This window comes from Camelus dromedarius, chromosome 10 (genome assembly GCF_036321535.1).
Source record: "Camelus dromedarius isolate mCamDro1 chromosome 10, mCamDro1.pat, whole genome shotgun sequence".
Taxonomy (NCBI): domain Eukaryota; kingdom Metazoa; phylum Chordata; class Mammalia; order Artiodactyla; family Camelidae; genus Camelus; species Camelus dromedarius.
Window position 1 is genome coordinate 5,953,053 of NC_087445.1, and position 17,750 is coordinate 5,970,802.

Sequence of the window (17,750 nt, forward strand, 5' to 3'; positions counted from 1 at the left end):
ATTGAGCAGAAAACAGCATTGGTAGAGGCCAAGACTACCAATTCCAAGAACTTCATGGAGAGTCTCTGAATCCGCACAGCCCTTATCCCTCCCTCAGAATTCAAGGGGAGATGGAAAAAACAGGTGTTCCACTGGGAAGCAACGGGTGTTTGACATCATGCACTGAACACTTATTTCTCGATATTGATTCCATGGTCAGAATAGGAAGCCCAGTTAGGATGTCAGATGTGCTAAGCTGGCTCACACCATGTGCACATCTCTGTGTTTATGCTTATTTCCAGATACGTTCTGAGACAGTTGCCACTTATGCTCTCTGTGGCTTTGCCAATATCGGTTCCCTGGGAATAGTGATCGGCGGACTCAGTAAGTGAAAAGAATGTTCTTCAACAACAGATATGATGTAAACATGTTTCAGATCTTCACATTGTTCTGTAGCATTATTTGTGTCAGAAAAAAAAAAAAAAAAGCTCCAGCACTGCAGTAAATCCTTTGGGGTCTAATTTTAATTCTGCAATGCAGTTTTCCTCGGGATACCCAAGCGAGCATCGGGAAGAATTTGCTCAAAGGCACACATGTTACTCCACTCAAAGAGGACAGATAGGTTTCACTTTGTATACCAGTTCCTGCGGATTTGCAATGACCACCTGGAGAAGGATTTGGAGGGCCAGTGGAAGTTCAATGGGAAAATGCTATGATTGATTAATTAATTCTGTGCCACTGTGGGTGTAGAAGGAGATGGTGACAGATGAGTTGTAGATATTTGGGATCCTTCCTTGTGACCCACTTGCCTTGCAATGCCGTCAGCATACCTTGAGTTCTCCCACACCAGAGGAACTTCTCTGGATGTGGACCTCGTCACGAAGCTTTTGAAATCTTCAATTTTCCAGCTCAGTTAAAAAAGGAGAAAAGAAAAGTCAGCTGACCTGAGACTCCAGCCCCAGAACAATTCTCAGAAGCTGGGAATTTGGAATTCTAGTCAATAGCCTCAACATTAATCTCTCCTACCTGCTTCCGTGTTTCCCAGCATCCATAACTCCTTCCAGAAAGCGTGACATCGCCTCCGGGGCAGTGAGAGCTCTGATTGCGGGGACCATCGCCTGCTTCATGACAGCCTGCATCGCAGGTACTGCCTCCTCTACTTCGTGTCCTGTCTCCCTGTGCCCACAGGATGGCAGTTTTCAGGGGCTGGTGCCTTCAGCCTGCATATGCAGCATATGCTGCTGCAGAAAGCTGAGAGGCAGAGCTGCTGTTAAGCATATTGTGAAGTGAAATGCATGGAGCATGGTTGGGAAGCTAGGAATAGAAGGAGAGTTCGGTGACTTCATTAATTAAATAAATGACATTCTGTCCCACTTCCAGGCATGCTCACCAACAGTCCTGTAGACAGTGGCTGCCATCACATTTTGGAATATGCCTTCAACTCCAGCTTAGCTGGAGACACGACCAATGTAGTATCTTGTTGCCAGAGCCTCCTGAGCAGGTATTGTATTCTTGGTGATAACTTCTTTTTTAAATGGAGATACTGGGGATTGAACCTAGAACCTCGTGCATGCTAAGCACGTGCTCTACCCCTGAGCTATTACCCTCACCCCCAATGATAACTTCTTTATATCTATTAGTAATCATAAAAAATAGACCTAAGACCCCACCCACTTATTTTTATAAACTCATAACCCAATTTAAGAACTTATGTGGCATTTCTAACTGCCTTTCATCTTAACTTTCCTAAACTAAGGCTAGAACCACACTACAATGATTGTATTCATACACTAGCTCTTCAATTTACACATCTGTGTGTCCTTGAGCAAGTTACTTAACATCTCTGTGCCTACCTGAGTCTCTTCACAGGTGAAATGAGGCTAATAACTGTATCATTCATGTAATATTTGTAGAAGAGCACTGGCATATAATAAGCTCTCATTAAATGTTATCTATTTCTAGCTTCATCTAAATTTCTGTCCATTTTTTCCAATAATGAATTGAAATTTTTAAAAAGACTAAAACCATAGCACTAACTAGTGCTACTGAAACATTTTATTATGCCCCCCAACTGCGTATTAGGCACTTTGTAGGAATTAACTCATCTCAACCTCGCAACCACTGGATAAGTTAGGCACTGTTGCTTTTTTAAGCATTGGATAAAATCAAGGCGTAGGGAGGCCATGTCACTTACCCAAGCAAAATGAGTGCAAGCACAACCAATATAGGAAGACCCAAGAAAATCTGAGTCTTTCTGCCCACAGAGCCCATGCCCTTAACTAGCACTCTGGTACTAGGTACTAGGTACTGTCCCCCCCTTTCAAGGGTATCCAGCAATGCAGGCTGTCCTGACAACACGGTGATGCTGATGAGCTACAGTGGATGAGGGGCCATCAGTGACTCACGCCGGCCACCTCCACCCTGTTTTCAAAATCAGTATCACCACTCCATCTGCCTTTCTTAATGTGCAGGTGTTTTATAAGGATTGGTTCTATCTTTTATTTGTTTACCCTAGAGGAAATATAAGGAGGGTCCTTCAGTCCAAACAGGATTTAAGAGTCAAAACTATGTCTCTGCTGCCTCTGTCTTTAACCCACCCTAACTGAAAAGTGAGGGAGGAAACCAGCTTCCCGCCCTGTGCTATTTCTAATGTGTTGTCTTCAGCTCATCTACTGTTTCTGTCTTCTACAACTAACTGTTTCATTCTACGTTTCACCAGCACCGTTGCCAGGGGTCCTGGTGAGGTCATCCCAGGAGGAAACCACAGCTTGCACTCTTTGAAGGACTGCTGCGGATTGCTGAATCCGTCAACATTGAACTGCAGCTGGATCCCTAATGCACTTTGAGCTCAACTACTTCTCCAACAGAACTTTCTGCTCTGAGGAGGACACAAAAAAGCTATTTCCACAGATTGATACTTCTACCGTGGAATCAGTTTTAAATGGAAAGAAGACAAACAGCAGGGAACATTTCAGATCTACAGAACCTCCCTCCTCCCCTTCCCTCTCCTCCCCAACCTCTCCACTACTGAGAATTACCCACTGTGGTGTGCCAAAGTGAGATGTTGTCTCCAGTCCCCAAAATGTTTTCTGTCTCAGAAGGAAATTCTGGAAACAATGGTGAGATGCTTTTTAATGAAATGCTCATCACCAGTGCTCTTAATGGCATAAAGACCACACTGTATGAGAAAACACAAGCAGTGGTGACTGGATTAAAAGGGGATTCACATAAAAGAAAAAATATGAAAAAGGCTTTGGAATACCTTAAGTAATTTATTTGTGCTTTCACTTTTGCTCATGCAAGAGAGTAATTTTTTTGTAATCCACGTGTAGTTGATTTTGTGTTTGTGTGTGTGTGTGTGTGTTTGTGTGTATGTCTCTCTGTGTGTGTGTCTGTGTCTGTGTGGTGGTGGTGGTGGTGAAGTAGGGTCCTAAATGCCCAAAGAACCCCTCATCTCTGAAGTATAATATACTCGGATATTTCTAGTTATTGATCACTTGTATCATATTTTTCTGGGAACTTAATGTGCCCTTTCAGTACTTAGTCTTGATCTTAGAGAAATGATTTACATGTTTTTTTCTTCTGTTCTCTATGTTCTGATGTGAGCCTTCTTAAAAGCCTATGGCATAGTGCAGGCCGTTTGATCAAAATATAATGCAAGCTGCATGTAATTTAACATTTTTTAGTAGCCACATTGAAAAGGTAAAAGAAACTGGTAAAATCAATTTTAACAATATATTATTATATTAGTAATATATTACTTCAATGACATATTTTACATTCTTTTTTATTGAATTAAGTCTTTAAAAAATCTAGTGTATATTTTATACTTAGAGCATATCATGAGACACTAAATTTTCATTGGCAATACTTGATCTGTAATTAGATCTCATAAAATTTACAGTTGAAAAGTAAATTTAAATCCCCAAGTTGTTCCAAATAACATCTAAAAGTTTCCAATAAAAAAATAAATAAATAAATAAATAAATAAATAAATAAATAAATAAATAAAAGTTTCCAATAACTGAAATGAGTATGTTTTCAAATTAAAATTTTAGTTTCTCAGTTCCATACATGAAATAGTTCCATGTATCAAATATCTGTGACTAATATAATGGACAGTGAAATTCTACAGGATGATTTCCTAGGTGAATTGAAGTGTGTGTATATATCTGGTATTAATGTATGTTACCAGATTACTTCTTGGAGAAATACGTTGTCTTAATTTTCATCCGCTTTGCAGTATAATTTTTCACATGTGTTTTATTCATCTATGTCTGGGTGTATGTGTGATATTTCTTTTTAAATACTACATGTTCACCTAAGCCCCGTGATTTCCTTTTGAATGTCGTCTGTCCTTGAACTGAGGAGGGCGGTGTTGTTTCTGAACCATATTAGAAGACAGGGCAGTAAGGGTAAGGATCAGGCGAATGAGCTGGTGAGCACTTGAGGCTTGTTGCCTTCAGAAAACTCACCAGCCCCCCGTGAATGTTGTGAGTGGCTCTGGGCTGGTTGGAAGTTTCCCTCTTCCCAGTGAAACCAGTCGGTGGAGGTTATTTGGGGATGGTGATGTCTTCGCTCTTCTTTGGTGGACGTAGAAGCTGGAGGGCTCTTCGTTCCTTATAGTTTGTCCTCCACACCTCCCATGGTCTTCGGTGATGGCGAAGACGGAGTGTCGGGGTGTCTTCTAGGTGTTCGCTCAGTTGTCGCCTGAGGTCACTGCTGCTATCAGACTATGCGCCCTTACCTCGTTTCAAGCCAAGGCTGTGAAATCTACTTCAAAGAAGTCTGCAGTCTCTCTAGTTTGCCCACGAAATCTGAAGTCCCTAGCCTCCTCTCCGAGTCTGTCTTCACACTGGCGCAGTTTACACGTATCTGAAAGCCCTTTTTCAAAGACAGTATTACGGGTCCAGGTATGAATGTTTCCTAATTTCAGTAAAGATGGAAGTTTGCCTTCCTGCTTTTTGGTCTCCTTGTTCTTTTCCATTGGTTTGCAAAAAGGGAGAGGGGGGAAGAAATGGCATTTCTCACTTCAATCCAAAAGCTATGGTTATGAAAACAAGTTCTCTGATCCTGCAGAAGCCTTAGGGTCTCAGCCAAGAATAGATTGGAATCATGGAATATGGAAAATTTTCTTTGATTTTTCTTTCCATTGGTAAAAGCAGCATAACCAAGCAGTTAGGTCTGCGTGAGAAGGTCTCTGTAAATACACAGATTATCAACATGCATTCATTTTGCAAATACTCCCACCTCATTGCTTTTATATTTCTGTAGTTCAATTAGGCTGGTAAGCCACTGTGAAGAGCTTAAGACGTGCACCTGCCCAGTGAGGCTGATGTCCAATTACAGAACAGTTCCAAAATCAGGCATGTTTATAAAGGAGATATTGAAGGACACAGTGTGCAAGGAAGGATTAAACTACCCTGAGTGTACCGGAGCAGGGGAAGCGGAGGTGACCATTCACATTTTAAACAGGCAGGAGCACAGGACTTAAGGAAGAAATGCATGGTACAGGTGCACCATATGGTGCCAATGAACCATATGGTCTTAAGAAAGCTACCTTTTTACAACCTGTTACTTAATAAAAAAACAACTTTGTTTTAAGCTAAAGTAGGTAGAAAAGTGTACACTTACCCATCCTTTTTCTGGATCTAAAGACAACACAAGCTTACAATGATGATTCTGTTTTCCTTTATGTTACAAAGGCAATGGGACCGCCCCGGGATGCAGGAGGAGTACTTTCTACGCTGGTCATTGGTGGACTATTTGCATTTTTATTTCAAGTGACTCTAGAAAGTAAACAATGGATCTGTGCCAAGCCAGCTCCTCTTACTCACCATGCCTTTTGCAAAATGGAAAGATACCAACTGATAGAAGGGATACTGCCCATAGACATGGAACAGGGAAAGGCACACAAGTGACAGTCTTGAAACTGAGTCCCCTGGCACCTGACAGCCAACTGCTTTAGCTTGAGATAACCGAGATCAGGAGAAAATCTGATGTCTCATTAAGTTGTGTTTACATGTAGAATCAGCCCCATATCTTCCACGTACTGGGCATGCTTTCAGTCATATTCATAAAATCAGAGGACTGTAGAATCCTAGGGCACTCAGAAACGCTTCATCTCCTTCCACTCCCACTACCGTCAAGTCACTGAAAGCCACCAAATCTATACATTGCTATGGCTGAAAGGAGAGTTGGGGGCAACACTCCCTGGTCTAAGTTCCTTGACTGAAGAGTACCTACTTCATTGGATAATTCTTCCTGCTTATATGAGCAATTGTTCTGCTATCACATTTGGAAAAGCTCTTAGAGGAAAGGGGAAACGACAAGCTGGTTGTCACTGCTGGCACATATGAAATACGATTCAACTGCTAAGAGTCCATCTCTGGACCTGAACTGTCAGTGTTCGAATCCTGGCCCCGACACTAGCTCCATTACCTTAGGTGTCTATGTAATTGCTCTGTGCCTCAGTTTCCCCATCAGTAAAATGCAAATGAACATCTCCTCCCTTATATTTTTGTGAGAATTAAGTAAGTTAAATCATGTAAAGCACTTAGAAATATGCCTTGCTGAGAAAGGCTATCCAATACACTTTTATTCATTGAGGTATAATTTATATACAACAAATGCACAGGTTTTAAGTGTAAATTTTGTTGAGTTTTGACAAATGCATGTGACCCATGTGACTATCAGCCCAGTCCAGATGGAGCACAATTGCATCATTTCAGAAAGCTCCCTGGCACCCCTCCCCAGTCATGCTCACCCCCACGCTCCCACACTCCCAGGGAAGCTCCATTGACTTTTCTTTCCCCCAGAGATTAGTTCTGATAAATGAATCAGCTAGAACTTCACACAGCACATGCTCTTTGTCTCTTGCTTTCTCCCTTCAGCATGATGAATTTCAGTTTTATCCAGTAGCTCATTCTGTTCTCATTGCCATTATTCCATTGTACAACCACACCACCACTTATGTATCCCTTCTACTCTTGATTGACATGTGAAAGTTTCTTAGTTTTTGTAGAATACTTGTTTTTAAGAGAAATTTCTACTTTCCACGCATTCTTTAGGGGTTTCAGAATATTTTAAGCTTCGGAAATATAAATTGGAATGTGAAGGAGGCATGGTTTACCCACACGGGGGTTTGCACTTTCTCTTCCCCATAATCTTGCTGAATCTTTTTACTTATATGTTGTTCTTCGCAGGGATTTTCAAGATTGTTGGCTCCAGGCCACAAACTGGAAGGCCAGTGATGACTGGGCCTCAGGAGGGGATAACAGAGAGGCTGGAGCACCGTGAGGTCACTCTTGGTTGAATAGAATGGTGATTAGCCTGTTCCTACACACTGTATGATGGCTTTTTTCACGGTACTGCATTCTGAGAAAAATCACTTCCCCTTTCTAAGTCTCTAATAAAAGAGTTACATTAACGTTCGACATCATAGAACTGTAGCGCAAGAACGTGAATTTAAAATATATAAGAAATGAAGAAAAACACTTAGTTTGAAAGCATTGCAGGAAAGCCTGATGCATATTCAAGGTGAGCTCTGATCACACCGTAACAGATTTTGGCTGCAGCAGCTTGCACGGTAGGGAAGCACGCATCAGCTAAAACTTTGTGACTTAGAAGCCATGAGCAACTTAATCCCACTTATGGGAAAGGCTGGCCATTCTTAAAAGCACTTGTGCAAAACAAAGACTCTAATTCTCATTAGAACTCACCCATCAAAATTCAACCTGCCCTTTCTGTGACAGACATCTCAAACAGCTGAAAATTTATTTGACCTCTTTGACCATCCATTCATCAACATCTGGCCAAGGAAAACAGGCTCCCCAGAAAGTGAGGGTTTCCATGCCTACTTAAACCAAAAGGAACCAAACTGAAGGAAACAATATGTTCCTGGGGGCTCAGGAGAGGTCTTTCTGTAGCAGTCTGACTTGAGTGTTGTTTCCATGGCAACAGACTCCGGCGTTCTCAAACAAGGGCCAGGTGCTCACTGGAGGCTGCAGCTGGATGCTCAAGAAAGTTTTTTCTTAAAAACTACTGAAGTATTCAGAAAGAATTCAATCAAAATTCCATCTAAAACTGGCGGGGGTGGTGGTCTTCTAGATGACCTAATCATCACAAGGGCTTCTGGTCAGGTAGGTGGGACAGACACTGTCCAGACATCAATACTGAGGAACAAGGCAGAGACTTGGAGAGTCTGCCCAGGAGCGGGCCAGACCCAGGGCCGGGGGGGTGGGCCTGAGAGGCTGAGGCCGAGACGTGGGGCTCCAGAGGGGGCTCCCAACATTGGCCTGCTGCAACTGTGTAGGGAGAGGTGCTCAGCGATGTTTCCATCTGACGCCCTTCTCATAATAGCTTTTTTAAGATGCTTTCTTGCAAAAGTAATCAAGCGTATTTTTGTAGAAAAATATTCATAATCTTAAGAAGAAAATTAAAACTTTATCCACATCCCATCACAAAATATGACAAGTGCTAATAATCTGTGGTGTATAGTCACTCAGGGTGTGTTTTTTGTTGTTGCTGTACGTATAATAATTTTAAAACAAGATCAGTGCTGTGATTTATTTTGAGGCCAGCTTTTCCCTCTTAGTATATCATGAACATTTCTGCATGTTGTTAAATATCCTTCTACATTATCATTTTTAAATGTCCGCTGTGCTCTTGGCTGTATCACTGTACCAGAATTTAACCAACTCCTTGTGGTTGGCTATTATGGATGCCTCCCATTTTTCATGATTATCAACACATCTACTATACGCATTCTGGTAGTCAGATCTTTGCACGAATTCATGATTACTTCCTTGTAAGACATACAAAAACGCTAGAGACATATAGAGGTTTTTATCTCCCAACCTAATGTTTCCTGTGTTATGCTAACCTCAAGGCGAAGCCAAATGGTCAAAGTTTGAATGGACAACGTACTTCCTACTGGCTTCCTACAAAGCCAATCTACCTGCTAATTCTGCTGGCAGTCAAGAAGGTAACTGAAACATGACAGCGAGCCCGGGCTTGCGTGGGATTTTTATACACTAACCACTGATATCTGCTTTGTAAAAACCCTGGGTAGATGGCACACAAGGTTATCATCATCTGATAAAAGACGAATTTTCTAGTTGCACACCAGAAACTGAAAGTGATTTCTCTATTTCTACTGTGGGCTTTTATACCGCCAACCCAGATTCATCGGGTATGAATGAAACAGAAGTAAGTTTGAATGCTAACTCCCAACCCCGCATAGACCCAGTCCAAGAGGAAAGAAGTCCTAGTCCACTGCGAATCAAAAAGTATGGTTCCTGCCAGTACCACTGGATACCGGGCATGCGGACGGCAGGGGACTGGTGAGCACTGCACAGGTCCTTGAGGGTCTGGGTCTGTTCACCCAGTTAGGGGAGGGCTAGCAACTGCAGCAGCAAAAGTAGGATCCAGAATTGTGTGTCCTGTCTCCTCGGGTTGCCCAGGAGAGCAGCCGTTAGTTCTCCTTTGCAGGCGAGGGAGTCAACTTCCTGTACTCGTGGCTGACAAATGGCAGCATACCATACATTTGTTCTGCTGCTCACTCTTGTTCACTTAATGATACACTTTAGGACTCTTTCTAGAGCACTACATAAAAGCTTCATTCTTTTGCACATATCATATGGATTTACTATAATTTATTTAGCCATTTTCTATTTATGTTATAGTCCATATTTTGCACTCCCAAAACACTGCAGTAAATAGCCTCTACATATGTCACTTCACGTATGTGAGAGTATACTTGTAGGAGAAATTTCTAGAAAGGGAATTGCTGAAACTTAGGTCATGTACATTTGTAATTTGGAAAGATATTGACAAATTGCCTTCCGTAGCTATTTGACTGATTTATACTCTTACCAGCCAAACACAGTGCGGTACTTTATAACTTTTGGAGTTTTGCAAATCCATATATGCTCACAGACATAGCGAGCAAACTTGTGGTTACCAGAGGGGAGAGGGGGGATGGAGGGATAAACTAGGAGTTCAGGATTTGCAGATACTAACTACTGTATGTAAAATAGGTGAACAGCAGGGTCCTACTGTATAGCACAGGGAGCTATATTCAACACCCGGTGGTAGCCTGTAATGTAAAGGAGTATGAAAGGGAATCTATACGCATGTGTGTGTGTGGCTGAGTCGCTGTGCTGCACACCAGAAGTTAACGCAGCATTGTAAACCAACTGTATTTCGATTTAAAAAATGAATAGGATTCCCTCCCCTCCCCTAAAATTCATACCTTTTTTTTTTTTTTTTTACTGGTTCAGCTAACACCTCCAGTTTGCATACATCAGCCACCAATATTGTTCATGGTCCAGAATTTCTCTCCCACTCTGTTGCTCTCAGGCCCCCTCAACTCCCAGAGTCCAAACAACAGCTCACCAGGAATCTACACAGAGGAAGAAGCCAGGGCCTGGGATTGAAACCCTGTTTCCAGAGCATGTGAAATGCCGAGATCAACTGCAGCCTTCTCCTGTTGCTACGACACAGGTGACCAGTCACCAGCCTGAAAACTGACGGACACAGATCAGTGTGCACTGGTTTCCATGGTGAGGAGGAACCTAAGGATGCCTTCTCCATGCTCACTGGCGCCTGGCATGTCGGGTGCCCAGAGCTGCGAGAGAGTGCTAAAAGCCCTCATCAAGTCATTAACGTTTAGGCAGGAATTCAACTGTGCTCAACTGGTCTGAGAGTCATGCTTCACAGAAGAGATTGTCCTGGGGAGGAGAAATGCTGGCCCCCTCAGAAACTTGGGGAAATAAAGTATCTAAAGCATAGTCTGTGTTTTCCAATGACTTGTTCATGCTCTATTTCAAAGGAAAGTTTAATTAACTCCATTTAGAAATCTTTAACGTTGGGCAATCAACATCCTTTAGTCCAGTACCTGTCAAATTCTGCCCCCAAGCTAACAAATCAGCATCTCTGAAGGTGGGCGTCAGGTAGCAGCAGTTTTAACGATGGCCCTAAAGTCCTGGACACACTGAAGTCTGGAAACCACTGCTCTAGTGTGGCCATGACTTTAAAGTCTCATGACAAAACAGCCATTCCAGCCACCAGTTCCAAAACACTTCACTATTCCACATCCTTTTGGTCATGTTCTTACAATACCAGGACACCCCAAGAGCCGAACTCTTCACAAGATATTTGTCTACCAAAAAACCGCATGTGCACTCCGCCCTCCGTATGCTCAGATCCCGCATCCCCAGACTCAGCCGATCCTGGTCGCGGGCGGCTGACTGAGGGTGCGGAACCCATGGGTACGGCAGCACTGTTCCATTTACATAAGGGCCTCGAGCATCCGCAGTTCTGGGCATTGGCTGGGGGTCCTGGAACCAGCCTCTGTGGATACCAATGCATAATTATGTTGAATAATAATGATTTTCCTCTTTTTATCAAAGACTTCTACAACCATCTCTGAGTGGTAAATGTATATTGCTCAAGGGGCTTTCAGAGATTAACCACAATAGCTCATGCGCAACAGTCCTACCTTTGCAGACCCTTAGCGATCTGAACATCCCAAAGTGGGGTTACAGAAACTGTTTCAGAACCCCGTGGCATCGAGGAGCCCGTTCTGAGATTCTGACTCCTGTTAAACAGAAGAAGTAACGAGATCCACCCTTCTTCTAAGGAATGTAAACTTACTCCTTCATTACTTATAAGCACCCCTGTCCCAGTGTGAATAGAATTTAAAATAGTTCACAAAGATGCATCGAATAATCTAAATTGCCACAGCCTTCTACTTGCTTCCCAACAGCCCATCTCCCCTTCCTCTACAGCATTAAGATTCCTCATTTTTAGCTAAGATACATGGCTACCCCGCTCCCCAGCTGTCCTTACAGCTAGGTGTACCCATACGTCTAAGGTCTGGTCAGTGGGATGTAAATGGAAGCTGTGTGTGCAATTTCTAGGAAGTATCCTTAGAAGGGAGCATTGGTTGTGTCCCTTCCTGCTGACTGGCTGCAGACTTGATGGCGAGAGCAGCCATCCTGGACTGTGAGCTGGAAGCTGTGTGTTGAGGATGGCAGAGCAACGCACTGGAAGTTTGGGTACCCAATGATCATGGAGGTGCCATTCCAAATTTGGACTACCTACCCAGAATTTTACCCCCCAAAAAAAAAATGAAATTTCTATCTTGTTTAAGCCACTAGTATTTGGGGTTTTTGATTCCACACAGCCAAACCTAATTCTTACTACTAATGTAAATGAGAAAAAAAGATAGAAACACACAATAAAGCCAGAAATAAACTCAGCACACAAATATATACCACATGCTTGTATAGTTGCTATGAATAAGCTGCAAATTTAGCTTCCAGCTTTCTAGTGGTCAGTGTGACAGTAAGACTTTTAAGGACACAATTCTCAGTGTCCTAAGGTTTATTTTTTTATTTGCTCAGGAGAAACACAACTGTTCCTGATGCTAAGAGCAAATTAATTTTTCCTGAGAATCTCCATAAAGAGTACATCCATCTTATGGTATAATAACAATTCCACAATTTCCTTACAGTAGAAACGACTGTTTTGTGATGTTCTTCAATACAGGGCAGGAGAATCCAAGTGCAGATGATTTGAAATTGCCCTGTCTACCAATCTACGTAGTATGCTGAATTGAACGCTCTCTTTCCCATCCCTCACAAACACTAGCTAGGTAGGACTCAGAGAAATAACAGGTGGGAGGGTAAGAAGGTGGTTTAAAAGCCAACTTCTTATACGCTCGACCCATATCCAAGTTGTCTACCACCAGCATTACCCCCATCAATGAGAAATGGGCAGAATTAATATATCCGCCCTTCCACACACCCAACCTTTCTTTTTATGACTTATTTTCTCCTTAATACGCCCTTCAGGTTATTTTAATTTTATAGATTATTTCAAACCACTCATTTACTAAAAAAAAAAAAAAAAAAAAAACCCACAGGGATCAAAAATGTAAATATTTAACCTATGGGTCATGTGTCCCAACTGTGAATACAAAGTGGCGAATGTCAGCAATTTATAACTCATAAAAGAAACCAAAATGGTTTCCAACACAACATACTTTTTGCTAGGAGCAACAGGGCAGGCACCCACAAAGCCAGAGGGATACACTTTCAAAATTTCTAGTGAGATGCTTACTGATGGAGTCTCATGCCTGCTCCATTGATACTACACCATTTCAAGCAGGATCTTGCCCTCCAAAGACCTGCAGGTCTAACCAGGTTTCCTTCTGGCTTTATCCTGTCGAAGGAATGACTTGTGACAGCAGTGTGTGGGAAGTGAGTGTTACATATGCACTAGTCTAAATTAGATGGTCATGTACTTCACGTCCAATGTGGTACCTTTATAGTTTATCACTAGATTTCGTTAAGGTACGCTTTCTTATCCTATCACCCAGTGCTGGATTTGAGAATCGAATGATATGCTGTCTTTTGTTTGGTGGTTTTCACCCTGAGCATCACTAGATTTCATGATGCAAATACTGCACTTAAATTGGTAAAACAGAGAGGTGAGTGTATATCCGCAGTCATTCCAAGTAACTCAAGTCCCACAGAAACAGAACACAGAATTCCTATTTATCCCTCAGAGAGGACAGTGGAACATCTGTTTGTCCCCCTTTAATTCAAATTTACTGTCCAATTCATCCAGGCAGCTACAGGCACAAATCTCAACACTTTATCACACAGGTCTAGTTGTTAGCCCCCAGTGGTCTATAGCCAGCTTTCCATTATTATATATTGAATTCACAAGCAAACTCATTTCTCACACATGAAATCTCTAATTAGGATCACCTTCATTTGAAACTGTGCAGCAAACAGGAGAGGGAGGGGATGACAGAACACCATTCATAGCAACTGAAAATAACTTTTTAATCAGTCTGGATATTTCTCTTCAAGAAGTCATTCTTCTCTTCCATTTAGGAAATTGACAATTTTGGGCTGCCATTAGCAACAATCTCAACATCATGCATAATAATAGTAATAACGACTAATTTTTGAAATGCCGACCAACATCTGGGTAGATCTTTCCCATTTAAAAAAATGCTTCATTTGCATTATCATCTCCTTTGGTCTTACATCTGCTTTGTGTGCGGTAAAGGAGATGTTTTTACTTCATTTCACAGACATAAGGCAGAGGGGTTCACAGTGGGGATTCCTGTAACTGAGGTTTGTATGAGCGACCTTGGACAAGTTACTTAATGCCTCCGAATCTCAGTAAATCTATAAAATGAGGATAAAAATAGTACTTACCACAGACGAGTGCCGTGGTATGTGGTAACAGACATGCGGTAACCCTGGTAAAGCCTTGTAACGGTTAGGTAAGGATGGAGGGGTGAGTTGGTCTTCCCAAGGATGAACAGTTTAATCTGCAGAACCAGGAAGAACATGGCCTCTCAACTGCAGATCTGGAGCTTACCTGAAGCAAGAATTTAGGAGCAGAACCAAGATCAGATCAACATTTACACCACTTAAACCTCTCTTTATTTCTGCCATCCCATCAGCTATGTGAGCTTATGGAATGAAAGGATTACTGACTCTCCTTTACTGCGGGAATGCAACACAAACATTTGATGACGGATAGAAGTGCCTGTAGACAATGAACAGAGCCCACAGAATTGTGCTTGGAATCCCCGAAAGCTGGAAAGCTGGAAAGCTTCTCTGCCTCGGCACACTTAGGGGACAAGGCACACTGCACAATGTTGAAGTCCACAGCTGGCCACAAGGTGGCAGGATGTCACCAGCAAGGACGCTTGAGTCCAAACTTCATGCTGGAGCAAATCAGGCCAGAGCGCTGATTGGTGTCCGACACCCAAGATGACAAACTGAAATATTCCAGTTAACGTCAGCCCTAAACCTAAGTTCGTGCCAAATATTCTGCAAATGCCATTCTTCTGCCTAAATGCTCGGCTCTTATTCCAGACGGGCACCTCATTAAGCTTCACCTACTAAAAGGAGACTTAAGGAGACCATGAACTTATTCCAACACATATGACTACTTCTGTTTACATGAATCCCAATTTTCAAATGTATAAAAGAATTGAGAAACTTTAGGTGTTGTGTAATAGAAAAGAACAAATCTGACTCCATATTGGATCTGTTCCTTTGGCTTTAACCCTGTGCCCTGTTTCCTAGGCTTAGTCTGGCTAGCTCTGCACTCACATAAAGATAACAAGTTGCAGAACAGAGAATAACCTTTGTTTTGTTGGAGGTTTTGCAGGAGCACCAGGAGCTGGCCCAGGTGGACAGCTGCAGGAACAAAGAATTCCTACAGCAAGAAGTTTGCAACAACCAACCACACCCTCTCCCCTTTTTTGTATAAAAGGAGCCTGTATTCTGACTGGAGGAGGATGGTCCTCAAAGCCATTAGTCTGCCATCCTCTCAGTCTGCCGGCTTTCTGAATAAAGTCGCTATTCCTTGCCCCAACACCTTGTCTCCTGATTTATTGGCCTGTAGTGCAGCAAGCAGAATGAGTTTGGACTCAGTAACATTGGGAGCCACCCTTCAGAATCTCCAGAGCCCTCTTATACAATAATTTCTTATACAGATGAAAATATCTTTTTTAAAAATTAAATTATTTCTATTTGACTCAGTTACCATAAACATTTTAAAACCTGGATTTTCCTACTAACCTACCTGTTTCTGAGCTATCTTCTTTTTTACTCTCTACGAAAGTGAATGTTTAAGGATTATGGAGTATCTTAAAAAGCCAAGGTTGTACATAGACTTGTATTGTTTTAGAGTTGGAGGGTAACTGGGAGATTATTTACTTTAACATCCTTTCTTTCCCAAGGAAGAAAGTAGTGTTGCCAGAAGTTAATTAACTTGCCTAAGATAACACAGAAAGTAGGTTCAGGACTGAGACCTGAACTTCTGTCATCTGATTTTCAGGATAGTTTGGACTAATTTTGATCTTTCATTTAACTGTGTCAGGGAAGTCATGATGGTCCTTTACCCTGCAGATAGAAAAATCACTTGCAAAAAGAGAAATTACCAGCCCAGTATCATGCTGTGTGATTCCAGCAGTTTCACTGGGTCTGTAATAGAAATTCAGTAGTGGCTAGGACAAAAACTGAGAAGCATCGTGATTTCTATGGTCTTAAACACCCCCCACCACGATTTTTATTTTATTTATTTATTTATTTATTTTTTAATGGGACTTTTTCTTGTTCCATTAAGTTATCAAATTTAGGGCTATGCATACATTGGCACTATGACCCTTTTTTTTTTTTTTTAAGGATGGGTGGGGGGTAGGTTTATTTATTTATTTATTTTTAATGGAGGTACTAGGGATTGAACCAGGATCTTGTACATGCTAAGCTCTACCACTACCCTACCCACTCCCCCCACCAAAATTTTAAAACCCTAACAGATGATCCAGGGTTGAGTCTCTCTAGAATTTGAAAAAGAATCCGCCACTCCACTGGAATATGAGATTAAATAAAATTCAGGCAGAAGGAGCAAAATGCCTCTCCTGGGACTCTGGAGATGGTGAGCCTGTCTCAGAAGGTGTGACTAGCAAGTAATGGGTCTGATTTTATAAGAAACACCATCAACGCTTACACGTCTGAGTGAGCAGTCACTTTGGGAAGCTTCATATTCGTGCCAGAGATACTGCAGCAGCTCAAACATTAGCTCTTCTTTGGGACCTGCCTTCAGAGCTTCACCGTGTCCTGCCAAATATCTACCATGGGCATAAATCCTGGTTGTGCGAGGGTGGACGTGTATGTGGAAAACCTCCAGAGTGAGCTTTTGGGAATAAGGTGGGTGGTGAAGGCAGATAAGAATATCTAGGGGTAAAACTGAGTTGCATACAGTCATTGGGTTGATCTCCTTTGTGGCTTACAAATTTGACCAGACGATTCATCTAGTAGAAAAGATTCACCTTCACAGAGGCAGTCAGGAAAAACTTTAAGGTGTTACTAATGTGGGTGTTATTGATTTCAAAACAAAGGCTTCTTAATTCCAGTTCTCGATTATTTTGCATCTTTTGATAAGTTTACTCTTCTGTCTCCCAACTCATGCCTTAGCTCCTCTAAGGGAAAGGGCCAATTATTAGATTGAATTATATGAAATTGCTGCCATTTGGCCATATTTGACCTACAAAAATCGTATGATTCGAGCTAATACGTTTGACATCGTAACATTTTGGCACCGTGGTGAGACGCAGTTGGACAGTGTTAAGTGTATCACCGTGCCGAGACAGACACTCCTGAGTGTCAGTGTGATCAAGACAGAGAATGATGCTGAACAAACTTACAAGAGGTAAACATTAGTCTTCTCCCTCCACAGGTTTACTTTTGTGCGTTTAGGTCTTTTTCACTAACTAATTTAAACTGCACATCTGGAGTCTGAGTAAGTCAGCCACGCACACAAGCCAAGAGCCTTTCACAAGCAGAGCTTCTCTGTAAGAAAAAACAGTCTTGCCCTAAATCATAATCTGCACATAATGGCCATGTACCATGCATTTGGAAGCAGACTAGCCACCTCGGTCCCTCTAGGTCCTGGGACTCAGCTAGACAGGCCAGATGATCTGATTTGAACTTAACTGATTACACTAAGGAATGGAGTGTTCGCTGGGCCTTTCCACCTCCCTCCCGCAGGGCGGATGTGAACCTGCAAGTCATGGCTGAAGTCGCTGTGCTGTGAGCCACCTCTTCCCTGTTTTTTTCTTTCTTTCTCTATTTTTTATTGACATCTAGACAGTTACAGTGTTGTGTCAATTTCTGGTGCACAGCATAATGTTTCAGTCATACATATACATACATGTATTCCTTTTCATA

General features: G+C 42.1%; 2 protein-coding genes across 1 annotated transcript in view; one reads left to right on the plus strand and one right to left on the minus strand.

Annotated features, from left to right (window-relative positions):
* Positions 1-2,948, plus strand: part of SLC28A3 (solute carrier family 28 member 3) — a 66,512-nt gene extending 63,564 nt beyond the window's left edge. The window contains exons 16-19 of the mRNA XM_031447303.2: positions 282-363; positions 1,025-1,123; positions 1,360-1,480; positions 2,699-2,948. Coding sequence (XP_031303163.2) covers positions 282-363; positions 1,025-1,123; positions 1,360-1,480; positions 2,699-2,825 — 429 coding nt within the window. The 3' untranslated portion in view covers positions 2,826-2,948. The remainder of the gene's footprint in view (positions 1-281; positions 364-1,024; positions 1,124-1,359; positions 1,481-2,698) is intronic.
* RMI1 (RecQ mediated genome instability 1) overlaps positions 1-17,750 on the minus strand; it is a 345,682-nt gene that overhangs the window by 172,677 nt on the left and 155,255 nt on the right.